Genomic DNA, 23306 nt, shown 5'->3' on the forward strand with positions numbered 1-23306 from the left:
AAGCAATAAAATATTAATATTCCCAATAATGTAGGAGAGAAAAATGTCTGAAAGTCTAAGTTATCCCAATCTAAATAATAAAATAAAACAAAATGATTACAATTGGCCACAATTTTCAAAAAAAGAAAACAAAGGAGTTGATTATTTAAAAAACTAATTCAAAATTAAAATCAAACCAACATATTTAAAACAATCTACATTTAGTTATATAATTTAAAATAAAAGCCAAAATTCTTACCTTCCATTATCTCTTTTTCCATATTATAGATTCGAATATATCTTCATCCGTCGTTAAAAGAGGATTGTAATGTTTACAATATATATATATATATATATATAATGAGAATGAGAATAAAAAGTTATTTTTTTCTATTAAAAAAAAGAAAAGGTTGAAAGGCTTAGGACAAGTAGGAAGCCATATATATATAAATAAAAAAGTAATGAAGCTAATTATGTGATTAAAAGAAGGGTAGAATTGGGTTGGAACCAATAAGGAAATGAAACGTGGCAAATGGGACCATAATTTAAATAGGGAAAAATAGTTGCCTAGGAGTTGTAAACTGATAATATTGACGTGGTGTGGTTAATTAAATAATGTTTAGGGCTTGGGGGCAAGATTTGTTGTGTTAAGGGCTCGTTTTGAGACTTCGAAAAGCCATTTGGACGTGACTATTGGAAAATGAAACCAAACAACTTTTAAATATTATTTATTATTCCACACTTTACTTTTTTTATTTCTCAGATGGATCTCAACTTTTCATACCTTTTTCTTTATATATATATAAAAAATACTTACCATCTAATTTTATTTTCTTTCAAATCATATACGTGTATATGTTAGACATCCTTTTTTTCGTTCTATTCCTCTTATTTTTGTTATTTGATTCTGTTTACTAAAATATTCAGATCGACTGAACTAAAATTCTTAAAATCTCTATTTATATTTAAAGATATCGTATTCTAAACTTTGAGCTGTATTGCTATTTGGTCTACATTCTTAGTTGCATTTACAAAATGCTTATATGGTATGATTGCTATAATGAAAAATAGATAGCTGTGTATGCTTAAACCATGTTTGTTTTACAAGTAATTTAAGTAATGGTTGAATTTGAAAGGGAAGAAAAAAAAATACACATTCAATTAAATTAAAAAAGAACAAATCTTAACAGAGAAAATATCTTATTTATGAAATATTATAAGAGATCACAAATCTAAATAATAATAATGATGATGATTTGAGTACTTTTATGAATTATTATAATTTTTATCCATTTATTTCTTAAGTATTAATTGATGTCAGAGAGTAATATTATAGAAATTGATAGCTGTATGAGTATGAATATAAGTAAGTATTTTTTGTAGACTTGAGTGAAACGTTGAAAAAGCAAATCAAAATTTATTATAACCCACCAATAAAACATGACATTTCAAATAAATCTAATTGATGGATGAAATTAATGCTCTACTATTGTAACACCACTTTCTATAACTTGTTTTCTTTTTATCAACAATATAATATAGTTTCTTGTTAATCTAAAATGATGAATGTGACAATTAATTTAATTATAGGGTGACATCATTGTTCTTCTTTTTAAAAAAGTTTGCAGAGTTAGGATATCAAAATGGTCCTATTTCTTATTTCAAGATTTTGAATCAATAAATTATTAATAATACACAAATTGAATTGAATTAGGTGACTAATATTTTAAAAATCAAAATTTATGGGCTTCTAAGAATATTAAATTTTAATTAATCAAATGATTAATGTTGATAATTTATGAGGAGCGGTCACTTTTACCATTTACACTTCTATAAACTATTGTTGAATTTTTGATGAAGTGATATCTTCATTTAAAATATAACTACAATGAACTTTGTTGATATACTCTTATTTTGAGGTACAATTCACCAACTGTGGAAATAATAATCATGAAAATAGTTGTACATGTACATTGCATCCATTTTTAAATATTATGAAACTTATTTTTTTTTAAAAAAAATTATGCAGTACATAGTTATGTTGAACCAACGAACTGATCGAGTTTGTGAAAACATTGAAAACATTTCTATATTGGACTTTTACAAAAAAATGATGACAACCATTTAAAAAGGTATGAATTTTTTTATTTTTTTGAAAAAATTAAAGATGATTATTATGCAAAATCCAATCCTATATAGGTTAAAGAAATTTATATTTATAACACTTTACATTAGAAATATTTCTTTGAAGATGGTTTTTAAACTAATCAATTTTTAGATTTCTTTTTGATATCATTTATATACAAACTTTATTGAACACAATTTCATTTAATTAATTCTTTTTTTGTAAGTGTTCATACAAAAGTTAATCATGTTTTCGCAAAGCTACTCTAAATATGTTTTTATTTTTTATTTTTTGAATTATAAATTATTGCAAACATGCTTGCAATCTATTATTTATATATATATATCTCGGACGTTAGACTTTGCTTGATTGATTCAATTTTTATTTTTTATTTGCCTAGATAAAAATTGATTGAATTAAATTCTTAATTAGAAAAATGAGAAGTTGTAGGTATATTTCAACTGCATATAAGAGGAATGATATTTGGTTGTATTTTGGATAAAATTGAAATCATATTAATGTGCCCTAAATACTTTGGGGCCGGGTTTGAGGTATATTGTTTATGATTAAATTTGTGATGAGTGTTTTGAATTCTATAATTGACTCAATGCACTCTCTGTTAAATTAACCACACATTCTTTCTTTCTTTTATATTTTTTTACAACGTAAAACTATTTTGAAATAATTAGTATTGTTATTGCTTTTGGTAAAGTAAATTAACCACATCATGGAGATTAAAGATACAAGGGACTTCCGTAAAAGAGGAGTAGTTCAAAAAGGAATGTTTTCAACAATTATTTGTTCGTGAAAGAATAAAATTAACATCGACCTTGACCTTTGAGTTTTCACGTTTGTTACACACTTTAGGCTGTATATGCTTTCATTTTTTATTCTCCTTTAATTTGAGACATCATTTTTAGTCAACACAACCATTTTATTTGATGTCATGACCCTTTCTTCCTCTGCTTGTATTTAGAGAACAAACAAACATGCACGGGCCACTTGTTACAAATAGAGAGAGAGAGAGTGAGAGAAAACCCTACTTTTGCTAAATAATCTAAATTTAACAACTAAAATTGCTATAAAATGGTCTTCTCCTTTCCTCACACCATAAAGCCCATAACAAAAAAAAAAAAAGACTTACAGAAAGCTAAAACTAAAAAATGGCAAAAAACATTATGGTTGTTTTCTTTATGTGCATTGTTGTGATGGGATCACTACAATTCTCCAAGGCACAGACGACCGCTAACATGAGCCCAGATCTTCAGGCGGCCGAGAAGATCAAAAGTATCACCGAAGGAATGAAACTATGGCCTCAAATGGAATCATGTGTACTAACATGCAGGAAAGAATGTGATGCAAAAGGCGATGCCAATGCTTCATGTCATCAGAAATGCAACAATGATTGCACGGAAAAGACTATTGGTATTTTCTTCAATCTCAACAGAAATGTTTGTTTTCTTTAAGACAATAATTAATTTTTTAAGTGAGATAAATTTTAGTTGCAAGGCAAAATTTAACCTTTATTCATGAAATTAGTGGGTTTGATAAGATTCGCATTCCTTACTTTAATAGTTTTGATGCTAGAAATTGAGGGAATCGTAGAGTCGAAATTTTAGAATGAAAACTCATCCAAAAAAAATTTGATTGTTTATTTCTTTCAACTTAATGTTTTTTTTTTTTTGTTAATTTGATTTTTTATTCATTTGTTTTGCAGCATCAGTCAAGAACTAACTTCCCATTGATAATTGACCATGGAATTATTAAAGCAGAGATCGGGAAAATGATCGGATCAAGTATAAATTATTTGAATAATTAGCATTTCAACAAGGAAAATCTAAATTCCTTGACCCTCTTGTCGTCCAATTTTATTGCTTATTTATACAAAGGTTTTATCCTTACATATCGTTGTGTGCTTCTTTCATAATTGTTGTCAACAACGAGATCAATAAAATTCATTTAGTTTAAGTGTTTATTCACGTAACCTTTCTATCATTTTACATTTATTATATAATCCTAACGTATAGAAGAAATTTTATAAATATATTACAGTACTATTCAAGTTGCGAGTTCTTTTGTCACATGTGTTTGTTTAATATTCATTTGTAGTTTTTGATATATTATTAAAGTGATATGATATGTTCTACTGCTTTTATTTTAATTACAATTTCAACAGAAGTTTATAATTTTCAATTGGTATTTCATAGCCTTTGGATTGGAAAAAAAAATAAAGAGAAAATTGGAGACGGGGAGATGGGTTGAGAAAATTAGGAAATTGGTGAAGAACATATGAAGGGAGAAATTGATTAAAGAAACAAAAAAAATGTTATTAGGTAAACATCCATTGAAATTTATTCTTAATTACATGAAGATTCATTTTTATTTTAATCATGATTGATACAAATTTCCATTCTATTCTAATCGTGATTGTTTCGTTCTCCTCTATTTTTATTTCAAAAGTAAAATAAAAAATTCATTTCTTGTATTTGACACTTTGATTAAAATTAATTAATCTTTGTTAGCTTCAATTTTAATACAACCAAAGTTTTTAGCTTTAAAAAATTCATTACAAATGAGGCTCCAGTGCATATACATCACTTTGTATTAGAAATCTTCTTCGTATATATAAAACAAAACAAACACTATTGAAAATTGTTGTGAATAATATTCATATGAATTATACTTCAAAACCTCATGCAAACTTCTGATTTTAGTTACCAAATTATAAACCTTACAATTCTCCTTTTCTTAGGCTTATACTTAATTCCCAAATCTCTCCTATAGATGAGACTAAAGTACACTGGCACATCAAAGATTGAGTTTCAATTTTAGGTACAATCGGATAACTAACTGAGAATCCGACTTTGAGATATTCCATTTATTTAGAGGAAAATTTGTTGCAATTTCGTCCAAGAAAATAAATCTCAAATATATTCGTCATTCACACGAATACCTCTAGGATGATCACGTTTTGTTAGATCATAGGGGATAATTAATTTTTGTTGGTTTATTTATTTATCTATTATAAAACATCCGCCTCCATCATAAATTTAGAATGGTGCCAAAAGTCACGAAAGTTCACATCTAACTACTGGGTGGCCTCATTTTGAGAGTTATTAAGATTTATTGCCCATAAATGCGGAAGAAAATATACCAGAGAGTCAGTTTTTATTTTCATCCCAAAACGTTGAAGAAAAGGTCAATGCTATAGTCTGCGAAGAAATGACCCAATCTAGAATGGTGCCAAAGGTCTCGAAAGTTCACATCAAACTACTGGGTGGCCTCATGTTGAGTGACATTATAGTTTCTTGCCAACAAAAGCCGAAAAAATATACCTGAGAGTCGGTTCTTATTTTGGTCCCAAAACGTTTAAAACTGAGTCAATGCTATAGTCTGCGAAGAAAAGACCCAATTTAGAACGATGCCAAAGGTCTCGAAAGTTCACATCTAACTACTGGGTGGTTTCATCTTGAGTGACATTAAAGTTTCTTGCCCATAAAAGTCAAAGAAAATATGCCCGTAAGTTGATTTTAATTTTCGTCCCAAAACGTTGAAAAAAGGGCCAATGCTACATCCTGAGAAGAAAGGACCCGATTTAGAACAGTGCCATAGGTATCAAAAGTTCACATCTAACTACTGGGTGGTCTCATCTTGAGTGACATTAAAATTTCTTGTCCATAAAAGTCGAAGAAAATATGCCGTAAGTCGATTTTTAATTTCGTCCCAAAACGTTGAAAAAAGGGCCAATGCTACAGCCTGAGAAGAAAGGACCCGATTTAGAAGAGTGTCATAGGTATCAAAAGTTCGCATCTAACTACTAGGTGGTCTCATCTTGAGTGACATTAAAGTTTCTTGTCCATAAAAGTCGAAGAAAATATGCCCGCAAGTCGATTTTTATTTTCGTTCCAAAACGTTGAAAAAATGGCCAATGCTACAGCCTGAGAAGAAAGGACCCGATTTAGAACAGTGTCATAGGTATCAAAAGTTCACATCTAACTACTGGGTGGTCTCATCTTGAGTGACATTAAAGTTTCTTGCCCATAAAAGCATAAGAAAATATGCCTGAGAGTCGGTTTTTAATTTCGTCCCAAAACGTTGAAAAAAGGGCCAATGCCAAAATCTGAGAATAAAGGACCAACTTAGAACGGTGCCAAAGGTCTCGAGGGTTCACATCAAATTACTGGGTGGCCTCATGTTGAGTGACATTATAGTTTCTTGCCAACAAAAGCCAAAAAAATATGCTTGAGATTCGTTTCTTATTTCGGTCCCAAAACGTTGAAAAATGGGCCAATGCTATTGCCTACGAAGAAAGGACCCAATTTAGATCGGTGTCGAACGTCTCGAAAATTCACATCTACCTACTGGATGATCTCGTTTTGAGTGACATTAAAGATTCTTGCCCATGAAAGCCGAAGAAAATATGCCGAGAGTCGGTTTTTAATTTCGTCCCAAAATGTTGACGAAAGGGCCAACGCTATAACTTGCAAAGAAATGACCCAATTTACAACGTTGTCAAAGGTCTCGAAGGTTCACATCTAACTACTGGGTGACCTCATGTTGAGTGACATTAAAGTTTCTTGCCCACAAAAGCCGAAAAAAATATGTCTGAGAGTCGATTCTTATTTTGGTCCTAAAACGTTGAAAAATGGGCGAATGTTATAGCCTACGAAGAAATGACCCAATTTAGGACGGTGCCGAAGTCTCGAAAATTCACATCTAACTACTAGGTGATATCGTTTTAAGTGACATTAAAGTTTCTTCCCACAAAAAGCCGAAAAAAATATGTTCGAGAGTCGACTTTTATTTTAATCCTGAAATGTTGAAATAGGAGCCAATGCTATAGCCTACGAGAAAAGGATCCAATTTAGAATGATGCCGAAGTTCTGGAAAATTCATATTTAACTACCGTGGTCTCGTTTTGAGTGACATTAAAGTTTCTTGGCCACAAAAGTAAAAAAAAAAAAAAAAAAGCCCGAGAGTCGGATTTTACTTTCGTCCGAAAACGTTGAAAAATGGGTCAGTGCTATAACTGACGAAAAAAAGGACTCAATTTAGAACGGTGCCAAAGGTCTAAAAAATTCACATCTAACTACTGGGTGGTCTCGTTTTGAGTGACATTAAAGTTTCTTTCCCACAAAAGACAAAAAAAAAAAAAAATGTCTAGGATTCGATTTTTACTTTAGTTCTAAAACGTTATAAAAGGGGCGAATACTATAGCCTACGACGAAAGGACCCAATTTAGAACGGTACCAAAGATCTCGAAAATTTACATCTTAACTATTGGGTGATCTTGTTTTAAGTGACATTAAAGTTTCTTGCCCCAAAAGTCGAAAAAAAATATGCCCGAGAGTCGGTTTTTACTTTCGTCCCTAAAACGTTGAAAAATGGGCAAATGCTATAGCCTACGAAGAAATGATCCAATTTAGAATGGTGCTACAGGTCTGACAAATTGAATCTAACAACTGGTTGGTCTCATTTTGAGTGACATTAAAGTTTTTTGCCCACAAAAGTCGAAAAAAAAATATGTCCGAGAGTCGGTTTTCACTTTCAGCCAAAACATTGAAAAATGGGGCCAATGCTATAGTCTACCAGGAAAGGACTCAATTTAGAACGGTGTCAAAGGTCTCAAAAAATCACATCTAACTACTGGATGGTCTCGTTTTGAGTGAGATTAAAGTTTTTTGCCCACAAAAGCCGTAAAAAAATATGCCAGAGAGTCGATTATTACTTTCGTCCCAAAACATTGAAAAAAGGGCAACGTTATAGCCTGCGAAGAGAGGACCCAATTTCGAACGGTGTCAAAAGTCTCCAAGGTTTACATCTAACAACTGGGTGGCCTCATGTTGAGTGACATTAAAGTTTCTTGTGTACAAAAGTCGAAAAAAAATATGTCTGAGAGTCGGTTCTCATTTTGGTTCCAAAACGTTGAAAAAAGTGTCAATGCTATAGCCTACGAAGAAAAGATCCAATTTAGAACGGTGCCGAAGGTCTCAAAAATTCACATCTAACTACTCGGTGGTCTCGTTTTAAGTGACATTAAAGTTCTTTGTCCACAAAAGCCGAAAAAAAAAAAGTCTGAGAGTTGATTTTTAATTTCGTCCCAAAACGTCAAAATAAGGGACAATGCAGCCCACGAAATAAAGATCAAATTTAGAAGAATGTCGAAAGTCTCGAAAATTCATATCTAACAAGTGAGTGGTCTCGTTTTGAGTGACATTAAAGTTTGTTGCACACAAAAGCCAAAAAAAAAAACAAAACCCAAAGTCGATTTTTATTTTTGCTCCAAAACGTTATAAAAGGGGCCAATGCTATAGCCTATGAAGAAAGGACCCAATTTTGAACGGTGCCAAAGTTTTCAAAAATTCACATATACCTACTGGGTTGTCTCGTTTGAGTGACATTAAAGTTTCTTGCCCACAAAAGCTGAAAAAAATATGCCCGAGAGTCGATTTTTATTTTCGTCCAAAAGCGTTGAAAAGTTGGTCAATGCTATAGCCTACGAAGAAAGGTTGCTTGTATGTAGAAAATGTTCCATGTATTCTTGCATTTCTTTGTTGAACCACCTGCCCTCTACAAAACAAACCATTTGGACGGTAAAAGTATTACCTTTCTCTTTTAGTAACAATTTTAAGATCAGTTTACTTTCAATTGGTAATTCATACTGTAAAGAGAAAAATGAAAGTTTGTTAAGATGATAGAAGAATATTCGTCTTTGAATGCAAAATAATAAAGAGAAAATTCGAGATGGGGAGATGGGTTGGAAAAATTAGGAAATTGGTGAAAGATATAGGAAGGGAGAAAATGGTAAAAAGAAAAAAAAAGAACGTTCTTAGGTAAAAATTGATTGAATTAAATTCTTAATTAGAAAAATGAGAAGTTGTACGTATATTTCAACTGCATATAAGAGGAATGATATTTGGTTGTATTTTGGGTAAAATTGAAATCATATTAATGTGCCCTAAATACTTTGGGGCCGGGTTTGAGGTATATTGTTTATGATTAAGTTTGTGATGAGTGTTTTGAATTCTATAATTGACTCAATGCACTCTCTATTAAATTAACCACACTTCTTTCTTTCTTTTATTTTTTTACAACGTAAAACTATTTTGAAATAATTAGTATTGTTATTGCTTTTGGTAAAGTAAATTAACCACATCATGGAGATTAAAGACACAAGGGACTTCCGTAAAAGAGGAGTAGTTCAAAAAGGAATGTTTTCAACAATTATTTGTTCGTGAAAGAATAAAATTAACATCGACCTTGACCTTTGAGTTTTCACGTTTGTTACACACTTTAGGCTGTATATGCTTTCATTTTTTATTCTCCTTTAATTTGAGACATCATTTTTAGTCAACACAACCATTTTATTTGATGTCATGACCCTTTCTTCCTCTGCTTGTATTTAGAGAACAAACAAACATGCACGGGCCACTTGTTACAAATAGAGAGAGAGAGAGTGAGAGAAAACCCTACTTTTTGCTAAATAATCTAAATTTAACAACTAAAATTGCTATAAAATGGTCTTCTCCTTTCCTCACACCATAAAGCCCATAACAAAAAAAAAAAAAAAAGACTTACAGAAAGCTAAAACTAAAAAATGGCAAAAAAACATTATGGTTGTTTTCTTTATGTGCATTGTTGTGATGGGATCACTACAATTCTCCAAGGCACAGACGACCGCTAACATGAGCCCAGATCTTCAGGCGGCCGAAAAGATCAAAAGTATCGCCGAAGGAATGAAACTATGGCCTCAAATGGAATCATGTGTACTAACATGCAGGAAAGAATGTGATGCAAAAGGCAATGCCAATGCTTCATGTCATCAGAAATGCAACAATGATTGCACGGAAAAGACTATTGGTATTTTCTTCAATCTCAACAGAAATGTTTGTTTTCTTTAAGGCAATAATTAATTTTTTAAGTGAGATAAATTTTAGTTGCAAGGCAAAATTTAACCTTTATTCTTGAAATTAGTGTGTTTGATAAGATTCGCATTCCTTACTTTAATAGTTTTGATGCTAGAAATTGAAGGGATCGTAGAGTCGAAATTTTAGAATGAAAACTCATCCAAAAAAAATTGATTGTTTATTTCTTTCAACTTAATGTTTTTTTTTTTTGTTAATTTGATTTTTTATTCATTTGTTTTGCAGCATCAGTCAAGAACTAACTTCCCATTGATAATTGACCATGGAATTATTAAAGCAGAGATCGGGAAAATGATCGGATCAAGTATAAATTATTTGAATAATTAGCATTTCAACAAGGAAAATCTAAATTCCTTGACCCTCTTGTCGTCCAATTTTATTGCTTATTTATACAAAGGTTTTATCCTTACATATCGTTGTGTGCTTCTTTCATAATTGTTGTCAACAACGAGATCAATAAAATTCATTTAGTTTAAGTGTTTATTCACGTAACCTTTCTATCATTTTACATTTATTATATAATCCTAACGTATAGAAGAAATTTTATAAATATATTACAGTACTATTCAAGTTGCGAGTTCTTTTGTCACATGTGTTTGTTTAATATTCATTTGTAGTTTTTGATATATTATTAAAGTGATATGATATGTTCTACTGCTTTTATTTTAATTACAATTTCAACAGAAGTTTATAATTTTCAATTGGTATTCATAGCCTTTGGATTGGAAAAAAAAAATAAAGAGAAAATTGGAGACGGGGAGATGGGTTGAGAAAATTAGGAAATTGGTGAAGAACATATGAAGGGAGAAATTGATTAAAGAAACAAAAAAAGAATGTTATTAGGTAAACATCCATTGAAATTTATTCTTAATTACATGAAGATTCATTTTTATTTTAATCATGATTGATACAAATTTCCATTCTATTCTAATCGTGATTGTTTCGTTCTCCTCTATTTTTATTTCAAAAGTAAAATAAAAAATTCATTTCTTGTATTTGACACTTTGATTAAAATTAATTAATCTTTGTTAGCTTCAATTTTAATACAACCAAAGTTTTTAGCTTTAAAAAATTCATTACAAATGAGGCTCCAGTGCATATACATCACTTTGTATTAGAAATCTTCTTCGTATATATAAAACAAAACAAACACTATTGAAAATTGTTGTGAATAATATTCATATGAATTATACTTCAAAACCTCATGCAAACTTCTGATTTTAGTTACCAAATTATAAACCTTACAATTCTCCTTTTCTTAGGCTTATACTTAATTCCCAAATCTCTCCATTAGAAGAGACTAAAGTGCACTGGCACATGCACATCAAAGAAGAGGTCATCTATATATATAGAAAAAATAATATAGAATACGTATAATCCATCCCACAAATTTTTTTTCTTCATACAGAAAATAATAAATTTTGATAGATTACTTGTATTTAATATATTGAAATGTTTGAAATTAAAGTTTGATTATGGTTTAATTATGATGATTAAAAGGGTATAGAATAGATATAAAAATAAGGGTCTTTTTTGGTTTTGTAGGGGAAATAGAATGGTGAAGGGTGAAGGGTGAAGGGTGAAGGGGGGGTTTTGTTTTGTGTAAATTTAAATGTGTATTTGTGTTTAAAAGAAAATTGGTTGCTTTTGTGGGCAAAGTATTCGGATTTGAGAGGGAAATATTGAATTCCATTTAAGGAAAGTGATTGGGTTCCGTTTTGGTGCATTAGTCAATTTTCAAAATTCCAAAAATTAAAGTTGATTGAAGGAGAGAGATATTGTGAGAATTAAAACCCATTCCCCATTGGGACACAATTTGACATCACACTTCATTTCCACCATTATTAGTTCTTTTTTTCTTTTAAGAAGTTCTTTTTTCAATATTTCATTTCAATATTTTATTGGGCGAGAGAATAATCATTAAGGTTAATGACAACTGTCTCTGTTAATACGACATATTTTGGGATAAAACTAAAAGCAAAGTTATGTAGGTGTATATTCAAAGTAGACAATATCATATCATTATGGACATGTGAATGAGTTATCTAGAAAACGTGTCCTTTCCTTTATCATAAGAACTTAATTATCCATGTTGAACTCTTTTTCGTTGCTTATATATATTTATCCTTAAAAACACATGCTCTCATATATTCTTAATAGATAAGATTTCACTAAAGAACTAAAAATGAAACTAATTATAAAAACAATAAACATTCCACTTTGTTAAAGAGATGTCAAGAACAATGAGACTAATAATGATAATTAAAGAAAAATGTTCATATTAAACAAAGGGTATAGGGAAGTGATCATAACTTAATCTCAAAGCTTCCTCTTCCCCATTCATGCATAACACTTTTCATTCCACACTATTAATTGAGTAATCCTATTGATTAGGAAATAAACAATCACAATATGAAAGTTAAGCTCAATGGAGTCCAAACCAAGTTATAAACCTAATCATGTCATGAGGGCAATTATTATGCTGCAAGTTTCAATGACGGGTTACAAACAAAATAATTAAAAGACTACGTATCAATTATATTGTGGAATGCTCACTTTGAAGCTAAGTTATCTATCAAAGTTTAAGAGTCCAATTCATATTCAAGTTTGATACGGCAATTCAGAGTATTGTTCATATTAACGGAAGTCAATTATTCAAATTCTAATAATCTAACTTCATTCACTTTTTTAAATGTTTTACTTAATTTAATTTGTATATTTTTCATTCACGAAGGTTCACATATGAAATAGAAAATTTTGTTGGAATTTTTTGTCCTAAAACTCGTAGTTTGTAAATCATATTCTATTCAATAAAGTTGTTATTGAGAAATTAAAATATTATAATCTTAAATCCAATAAATCAAAGTTCCAAGGCTATTTTTTGAATAAACTTGAACTTTATGTGTAAACATAAACGTGGATCAAGTTCGAGTATATAGCCTAAATAGTCTATAGTATATGAAATAAAGGTTGGGCGCCTTATTTTGAGAGACTATGGATGCGGCCCACTTTGTAGTACAAACGATGTGATCCTAATCGTTCATGTAGAGACATGAAAGTGGGGGCATCCTATGTAAAATGTTTACATAAGACTGAACCATGAATTAGTCATTTTTACGTTATAACACCGTTTACTGTTTAAAACTGACTATCTCAATTATTGATGACCTAGGTAACTTAGTCTTAATCCTGAGTTAACTATGAACTCCTGTTCATACGAGATTATCTTTAGATCTGCATAGGTGAGGGCAGCTCATCAGCGTTGGCCCAATAAGCCTCCCATTTCAGGGGTAAGATCGGGTGGATAGCTGGGAACATAGGGTACAAGATGGAATTCACTCCTACCCGCTTTAGGGTTAGTAGATAGGTTGCTCTCTTAAGCACTGAATCCAAGTCTTGAACAAGGGGCCCCACCCTCTCATTGGCCCGAGAGGGATTAAGTTTATAGGTTGAACCTTAAACCAATTGTTCAATAGTGGATTAGTGGGACTTAAGGAGCAAGATGTAATCCTGGGGGTAAAACGGTATTTTGACCCAGCCAAGGTTACGAGCAACCTGTGAAGGATTAACTTACTGATTATGGTTTTATCAAATGGACACAAATATATCTATAGTGAGGGGAGTGCAACTACGGGACTTTAGTGGAATGACCCGTTAGTTAACGAATGTTGATTAACTCGGTTTAAAAGAGTTTAGCTAGTTAATCTTGAATCGTTGGAGCCCATGATCTATAGGTCCATTAGGTTCCTCTGCTAGCTCATATGGATTAAACTTAGAACAGTGTGATGAAATAAGTCGAATTGTTCGAATAGGGAGAAGAAAGGAAAACCGACATATACAGTGATATAATCGTCGGTCTTCTAATTAGAAATAGAGCTTTATGTTTTACATACTATAAGTATGAATGCGGATTCATACTAAGAAGCTCGGAATTGGTCAAAAATAGTAAAAAGTCAAAATGTTGACTTTTGACTTTGAAAAGTCAAACTTTGACCGGCCTTATATTCAAATGTGATTTGAATTTTGGAAAAATGAATGCGGATTCATGCTCGGGAGGTTGGAATTAGTCAAGACGGACAAAATGGTAAAAAGTCAAAATATTGACTTTTGACTTAGAAAAGTCAAAGTTTGACTTTTGACTAGAAAAATCTAATGACCATTTTACCCTTGGACTAAGTTAGTGGGAAAATCCAACATTTTGTTGGATAATCCCACTAACTCTTAGTGGGATATGTGGCTATATGAGATATAGACACCTAGCCCACTAAGTTCCACTAATTGTTAGTGGAATATTAGGTGTTGAGATTTGGCAATTGAATTGCATGCATTTTTGCATGTAATTAGGCTATAAATAGAGATGTTTTCAAATGTTGAAGGACTTTTGCCTCTTTTATCATTTTCATAATCTCAACAAAAGAAAAAAAAAAAAGCTTCCAATCTCATTTTATCTCCACTACTTTCTACACCAAAATTGGGTCCCACAACCCGGTTCTTTGTCTAGAGGATAGCAGTTGAGTACTAGTGGTGGTCTCGGGTAGAATTGGTAAGAAGACATCAAACCTTTTGAAAGCTTCAAAGGTAATACTTCTTAAAACCCTAATTTGATTAGTTTATGGTTACATGTTAATTGTGGCAATTAGGGTAGAAATTCGATTCTTTTTCCGCTGTGCATGACTTAGTTCTATCAAATTTCATATTGAACTTTAATCTCTTTCGAACTTTATAGTCTTTTTCTTCCTTCACTTTCAATTTTAGTATGATCTATTAGATCGTTAAAATTTCAAAGTTTAACTTAATAAAATTGTTAAATGATATATAACATTCAATTTACGAATATGTTAACTTAAACTTTTAAGTCAATTTATGATTAACAAGTTCTCATTTCTCATTGATGATTGATCATATTTCTAAATAAAATGTACAATTGTGTCGTGATCTTATTATTTTAGATATTCTTCTCATTGGTGTGGAGATTCGCTTAGAATAAGAGATATATAGGGTGTGTTTGGTTGAGATTCTAAAGTGATTAATTTTGCCAAAAAAACTATTTTGAAAAAAATGGTAGTGTTTGGCAAATTAAAATAATGTATTTTTTAAAAATTCATTTATAAAATAATGTATTTTAAAGAAATCTTTAAAAACCAAAATCATATATAAACAATTATAAAAAAAATCTAACCAAACATTAAATGTTTAAATTTTAAACTCATTTTCGAAAAAGTATTTAAAATGAAATGTATTATTGAAAAACATTATGTTTTTAATTCAATCAAAACGGACCCTTAATCCATAATCAACACAACACTTCATTGAATCTTCTTTCCAACAAAATAAATAACAAAAATTTGTAAGTTTTTGTCTTAAATAATTAACTTTTTATTATTATTATAATCCTTTCCAATTATTTCTTTACTGAATCTCTGAAAATGCAACAAAACAAGAAAAAAACATATATTTTTGGAATTAACAAATTGAACTACAAATGAAAAAAAATAAATAATACAATTTCTCTATGAATTGAATTTACTGTAATAATTTCAAAAACATATTTTACATGAAGAAAAAAAATAATATAATTTATTCTGTGTATTTGATTTAATGTAAAAAATTTCACTTTTGTAGTTGCTAACAAAAAATATTTATACAAAATGAACAAAAAGAATTAATGTAAAATTTGGGTGTATTTGAATTAGGGTATAACTAAAGAAAATGAACTTGTGATAGGAACAACAACAAAATTCTACACAAATGCAAAAAATGTTCACATTTTACATTTTATATTGAATTCATAAAAAAAGAAAAAACAAGAATTTCATTTTTTATTTTCACAATTATTTTGGTACACTTTTTTTACACAAATGAAAAAAAAAATACAATCTTTTTATCGTAATCCTTCTTCCAAATAAATATTATAAATAATTCTCCATAATCTTCTCACAAACAATAATTATAATAATAATTTCCTTTTCATAAACCCTCTCTTTATTCCTTTCCTCCCATCTTCCTTTCCTTTTCTCCCCCAAAATATTCTTCTAAAAGAGGATTCTCAAAGAATATGTTTTCCGCCACGTCGGTTCCATTCTCAGCCACCCTTCTTCTTCGCCACGTGTGCTTGATTCGTTGGGCCTCCCTAAGGGCCCAAATGTGTAGTCCGCCTCGACAGTAAGCCCAGAATGATGAATCAAAATCACAGTTTATATAAAAATTGAATTGAGAAAATTAATTAATTGAAAATCATTAACAATACTTACAAAATAAATCATGGAATTTAGGAGAGATGAATCTATTCTGTTTTTCTATACGGAAATGAATCAATTTACTCTTGCCTAATACCAAATATTGTGTGCATTTTTATTGGTTCCCCATTCCAAATTATTCCAAATTCATTCCCTTTTTAAAATCACTCCTTTACATTTTTTAAATAAGGAGAAAATATCTTTTCTTTTGATTCACTTTAAAACCTCAAATTTTCACTCACTTTTGTCTTTAGCTGCTGTTTATTAATTTTGTTTCACTACTTAAATAATAAATGATAAATCTTACTTCGTAATTATTTTTAAATAATTAATAGACACTAATAGTAATGATTAAAAGTGAAAATAATAATAAATAAAATAAACAAGGTTAAAAAATAAAATAACCAAGGTTTAAAATGTAATGAAAAATTAAACAAATAAAATAACCAAAGTTAAAACGTAAATCATGGAGTCAAATCGATCAAATTGAAACGATACTGTAAATTTGAAAATTAATCTCAAAACTTAAAAAAAAAAAGACTAAATGTGTAATATTTTTTAAATCAAAGGACCAAGCCTAACCCCAAACATTTGCCAAAATCAAGGAAGCACTTTCCTTTTTTTCTTAGAAAAATGGTGTCATTAGTTGATACAAATTTCATTAAAATTGTCTGGAAAAATAAACAAAAAGAATTTGAATATTCAGGAACCATAGAAATGTTTCAAAGTTTTGCAAGGATGCAGTGAAAACATCAGGCATCAACTAAAGCTTAACTTGAATCAATGCAAGAAGTACACGTACTAACATAAATATATAACTATATATATACACACATGCCCATACCCTTACCTTGTGTTATATTAGAATGATGTCAATATAATGATATTCCAAGTTGTCTGCTCTCTGTCCATCATCAGCCTTCTGACCTTTAGAGTTACCAACTCAAGAACTTGGAGAATCAAACCTCCAAGCCAATTCAAAGAATCTAATGCTGTGGGTCAGGTTTATACTTTATTAAAGTCAACTCTCGTAAGAATCGATTCAAAAAAGGTTCTAGAACTAGATGGTCAAGACCATGGCAATGGAGGCAACAAACAGGGAAGAAGATTTGGGGTCGATGCAAAAATGACCAAAATGAAGAAGAGAAGGGGCTGATGAGGATGAAGGCGATGAACGGCTACCAAAGAAAAGGAAGAGAAACCTGCGTAACAAAAGTTCTTCCACTGCAAATTCTGAACTTGGAGCACAGAAGAATATTATATATTCATAGCCTAGAAAATTAGCATAATAATAGTACAAAATAATAGGCATCTTATCATCACTCTTCTGAATATTTTAAGCACTGGACTCAGCTGAGAAGTTTGGTTAGTCCTAAATATTCAACCAATGTCTTAAAAGGACTTCAATTAACTCTATCACTTCCAAGAGGACTTCACAAAAATAGTAATTATAAATAAGAGACTTCAATTAACTCTATCACTTCCAAGAGGACAGAAAGGGGGCCTCTAAATATTCAACCAATGTCTTAAAAGGATTAAATTACCCGACAAAAAAAGACATCACAAAAATAGTAATTATAAATATATATATATATATATACAAATAAATATATATATATATATATATATATACACACACACGAAACTTTAAAAAGATTAAAAATGATAATATTGACAAAAGTGAAGTATAAAACACAAGGCTGGTGCCAATCAGCAGGTCCTTACTACATAAAACTAAAACGAGGGGTGGAAAGAAGAAAAGTAAAGGGAAAAAAGGAAAAAAAAGAAAAAGAAAGAAAAGGAAAAACGGTAAGAGGAAACGAAAAGGGTTTGTTGGAAAAGGTATCAAAGCCAAATTAGCCCAAATGAAGCTCTTAACATAAACTCTCCCAAAAGTACAGGATCATTCATCCACAAGTTCAGCAGCACCTCAAACGCAAATATGGATTCCCAAGCATCTAAAAGAAATAAGACAACGCAAACTAATAATCTGGCCTGTCAAATGAATACTCCCATCAAAACAATGAAGTTGAAGATTCAAATAAGAAAAATGAAACAAGAAATCAAAGATAGAAAAAAAGAAAAATAAAATAAAATAATAAAAGTAAAAGACCAAAAACCAAAAACACATCCGCATTATTATTGTTGACTGAAATACAACAAAATCAACAAGTTCCCCAAACCCATCTAATCAGAAAAAGCATAGCAAAAGAACGATCATCAAAAGAAAGTACAAAAACAAATTCAGTGAAATGTGCCAAAAAAATCCAAATTAATAATTGAGAAGGATGGGAAAGTGACTAAGTCGGCAATTAAAAGACTGAACCAAACTGGCTCAAAATTAAAAGACAAGCACCATCCGATGGGATAGATTTCAGTATTTGTGACCATCAGGAAACATAATAATTCATAAATAAATAAAATAAAATTTTGATGAATTGTTTTCTGGTCGGTACAAGTCAAAAGAAAAACACAATTTCAACCTGATAACACTTTTCAAATCATTGGAAGACGAGGCAAATTCTATTGGAAAATAAATGAAAACATGATAAAAAATCAAATTAGGTGAGAAGAAGATCTAAGAACACGAGTGAAACAAGGGATAAGTTTCTTTCGAGTTTGCATGGTGAAGCAATTAGGGTAAAGATGCTTTAAGCTTGAGGATAGCTATTAAGTCTTAGGATGTGTTAGGCCTATTTTGAAAAACATTTCGTTTTTGAGAATTAAATTTGTAAACACTACTTCCTTCTACTTTGAGTTTTTTTAAAATCAAGCCATACTTTTTAAATTTTACGAAAAAAGATGTAGGCCCCATTCAGTTACCATTTCAGTTTATGGTTTTTGTTTTTCTGTTTATTAAATTCCGTTTTTAAACTTTGGTTTATTAAAAACAAAAACCATAAATATTAGGTGACTGATTTAAAAACAAAATCCTTCTTTTTACATTTTCAGTTTTCCTTCCTAACTTAAAAAACAAATTTCTTGTTTTAAAAACAAACAAAGTGAATTAGTTACCAAACACACCTATTTTTTAAGAACTAAAAATCAAAAACCAAAAACAGGAAATGAAACAAGCCCGTAGTTTAAAAAAAAATGATTTTGTTTTTGAAATCTGCCATAGAATAAAAAAATATATAAAATATAAGTGATGAATCTCATCTTGGAGAATCTGATTTCAAAGAAATACTTCTGGGTATATTATTCAAAATTGAGATGGAGGAGAGGAGCTTTAAATTGGCCAACTTCCCAGTGCTCAAACGGCAACTTTTTTACAAATCTAAAATTCTAATATTATTCAAATTACAAGATACTGACCCAGCTGTTAGCAAAGTAAAAAATAAGTTGTAGTAGAGTTAGTGTTTGTGTTTGTAATTACATCAATAAGAGATGAAAACCATAGAAAAGTAGTGAGAAAACAAACACAATTTTCAAAAACTAAATAGTCATCAGAGGGGGGCTTTATTGATTTAGATGGCTACAAGTGTTCTTTTCCTAAAACTTGCAATATTTGGTGACCAATAAAATTGAAAATAAGTTGATTTTAATTTTTAACAAACACTTTAAAGTTTATTATAAAAAATGTCATTTCAAAAGGATCAATAAAGAATCAGTTTGAGGTCGCTCGGCATTTGGATGTTTGCTTCTAGATGTGCGTATGTACAATAAGGGTAAAAAAAGAAGGAAAGGATAAAGAAGGTCAAACCAACCGAAAAAGAGCAATGAAAAGACTCAAAAAAACACTTCGAAAAAGAGCTCCAACTGTTACTTAAAAGGAAAGGGAGGAAAAAGACTGAAAAATTTATTGGAAGAAAATAAAGAAATACAAGGGAGAGGCATTAATAGAGTCCCCTTTGAACATCCTTCCAATACATCTTTCTATCTTGAATTTTCTTTTGTTCTTGTCCCAATAATCATCTCCTCCTAAGGATCACAGATATATCCCTAACAGACCCAGGTCAAAAACCCATTAGATCCCTGTATCAGAACACCTGACAGACCCCGCTCAAAGACCCATTAGATCAAAAGTGAGATAGTGGATGGAAACAAATAAAACACAGTCACCAATTTACAAGATCAAAGGACACAGTGCATACTCTACAAGTGTCCAGATTCACCATAGCTATAGAAGTCTCAAGTTCAACCATGCACATTGCTGCCATACCTACCCTCCACTTCCTTGAGGTCCACTTTGGTAGTTATCCCAGACCATGCCTTGAGCCAACTCAAGCAATCACACCTTCTTAGGCGTTCTAAATCCCTTACTACCCAACAATGGCAAAACCAAAAGACATATCTCTCTAGCCCCACTCTCTCAGCTTGACGTAGGTTGTTACAGAATTACATTGTTATTGTCTTGTATTTTATTTCAATTAGCTATTAAGTTTTGCCTGGGTAATCTTTTTTTTTTTTTTTTACTTTGGTGGAAAGGAAACTAATATAATTAGTTTCTATTTCCCTAAGACAGTGGACTCCCTTGTGTACACAATAGACAATACACATTGTTGGGCAATCAACAAAATAAAGGCAAGCCGGTGCTATTTCTCAAAAGTCCAGTAACTGTTGATAGTTTTTCAATAATATGAGAGGTGATTGATGTACGTAAAAGAGAACAAAAGGTATTCATACTACATCAAACATCCTCCTCGTATATCTTATAGGAGGATGCATCTCTTAAACCACCGGACTGCCTTTGGTAATGGGAACTCCAATGAGCATTCAAGGTCCTATTAAGAGCGGGAGTTATTATTTAACATCCCAAATCCTGGCTCCCATGTTCGTTCAAAATAACTTTGAGCTACTAAGAATTGTTTTCCCTCAAGATAGAAAGGATGTATTGGCACAGATCTCAAGAACAAGGTAACCCATTACAAGACTTTATTGGCAGAGCCGCAGATGCAACTTCATAACCAAAATTTGTTAGGTATAAGTATAACAAATCAGGTTTATTTGGTCAATTTGATTCTGTTCTTGTAAGCTTAGCAATCCATTTGGATGGGTTTTTAGTCAATCAAGCAGAAATTTTGGTCTTCCAATAAATCAGTTTCAACGTCATTTTTCTAAATCGATACACTTGCTGGCTGTTAAGCCTAAACTTTTACTATAATAGGAGTCGCATCTACCAGCACCCTGTAAACATTATCTCTCCTAAAACCTCTTGCATACCACAGCAACAAGCCATCCTCCTCTAGTTTACTAAACAAAATTCATAAACCTCCTTCTTTACCCAACTCTTTTCAAAGAAGTCCCTACCAATTCCTTTCCAAGTACTTTGAAAACTCTACCCGATGTCATAAACATAAACAAAGATAATATGTGTGAAGTATTAAATAAAGCTGCCTTGGCCAGAGGTCATGACTACCTTTTAAGAAGAGCATTTTTATTCATTGCTAAAGTAGTTTGATTACCACATGAGTTATTTATTTATTTCGAAAGGATTTGATTGCCACTTCATGAATTACAAATTCTCAGAATTACCTCCTAATGGCCATTGGCCATCCTAGGTATTTCATATATCAATCATCTAAGTCACAATTATACACGCAGGCTTTTGTTGATGACAGTCTTAAGTTCTTAACAGTACCCATCAATAATCTATATACTACCTATCACTGTAATTAATGATATGCACTGAATGAAAAGTTGAAACATTTAAATGGTAGAAGTGCAGTAAATAAAAAGAATATGAAACATTTCATACCACAAGTGTGACGTGTATCCTCCGAGAGACCCACCAGCAGCCGCCTGACCCGATTCAGAAACCGTCTTACCGAGCATTGTGCTTGAGTAAATGTGCGGCAACCCCTTCAACGATGACGAACCAGGCCCATAAGAGCCTAGCAATGACGAACCACCAGCACTTAATTGGCTTAAGCCATACGACCCCCCACTGTAACCACTCAAGCCAATCCCAGCCCCAACTGAACTACCAACCAAACCCACTTGACTCATGGGAACTACTCCCTGGTTCAACATACCACCTCCCAAAGCTGGACTCCCATATCCACCATACACCGGATGATTAAGGCCCGGATGTTGAGCAAACAATTGCAAATTAGGAGCTGCGGCCATTGCCGCCATAACCGGCGTCTGATTCTGCCCTAAGCTTTCCGCTGCCTGTGTGGAATTTTGATTCTTGTTCTTCCCTCAGACGCCCTCTGGCAGTGCAATTTGTTCCCTTCAAACACTTTGTGTGGTTCCTCAAGAGCCTTCCTCGCACCTTCATTCGTTCTATAAATAAAAATGGCATAACCCCTCGATTTCCCTGTCTCGGGATCGAACCCAATCGGACCCATCTCTAAGTCTCCAAATTTCGCAAAGAACGCCCTAAGCCTCTCAGCATCCACATTATGGTGCACATTAGCCACATAAATCTTCCGCGGCCCAACCTCCTGGCTTTGCGGGGGCGGCACTGAACCCACAGAAGCCAATTGACACGAAGTCATCCGGTTATTAATCTTCTTCCTAGGTTCCTTCAACGCCTTAATTGCACCTTGCCGGGATTTGAACAAAAATAAACCCATATCCCTTAGCCTTACCTGTGTTTCTGTCCATAACCACATTGCAATCTTCAATTTCACCAAAAGATTCAAAAACCGAAGTTAGGGTTTCTCGGGTGGTGTCCCAACCGAGGCCATGGACAAATATCTTGCGGTGAGTAACATCGCGGTCGGCAGCAGCTCGAATTTGGGCTTGAAGATTTGGGTCTTTGAGAGCGGTGGTGCAAATGAGCTCAATTAATTGGTCTTGGAGAAGGGTTCGAGGAGTTTGGGAAGATCGTCGAAATCGGAGTCGGAGACGTCGTCGACTGGTTGAGACTGAACGTTATGTTCAAGCTCTTTCTTGAGTTTCTTATCGACCTTGTTTTCAGATTTCTTGACCAGCTTTCTTTTGGCGGTTTTGTTGGTTCCCTCCATTGGAGAGCTACTGAGCCGGCGGCTTCAAAAGAAGAAGAAGAGGAGGAAGACGAAACAAGGTTTCGGCGGACTGCCCCGAGTCTAAAGCAAATTTTAATATTAATATTATTATTTTGTTCTTTTTTTG

At 31.8% G+C, this 23306-nt stretch overlaps 1 protein-coding gene and 1 long non-coding RNA gene across 2 annotated transcripts; one reads left to right on the top strand and one right to left on the bottom strand.

Annotated features, from left to right (window-relative positions):
* The first annotated feature begins 9656 nt into the window (after positions 1 to 9656).
* LOC116406243 lies at positions 9657 to 10516 on the top strand. The gene is made up of 2 exons (XR_004219269.1): positions 9657 to 9964; positions 10255 to 10516. It is a non-coding gene; the product is annotated as an uncharacterized LOC116406243 (long non-coding RNA).
* A 7194-nt stretch (positions 10517 to 17710) lies between these two features.
* LOC101213550 (UBP1-associated protein 2B) lies at positions 17711 to 23274 on the bottom strand. The gene is given in 4 exon segments (XM_011654830.2): positions 17711 to 18260; positions 21964 to 22774; positions 22776 to 23011; positions 23014 to 23274. Coding segments are annotated over 3 exon segments (813 nt in total). The 5' UTR covers positions 23180 to 23274; the 3' UTR covers positions 17711 to 18260; positions 21964 to 22363.
* Positions 23275 to 23306: the final 32 nt, after the last annotated feature.

This window comes from Cucumis sativus, unplaced genomic scaffold (genome assembly GCF_000004075.3).
Source record: "Cucumis sativus cultivar 9930 unplaced genomic scaffold, Cucumber_9930_V3 scaffold78, whole genome shotgun sequence".
NCBI lineage: Eukaryota > Viridiplantae > Streptophyta > Magnoliopsida > Cucurbitales > Cucurbitaceae > Cucumis > Cucumis sativus.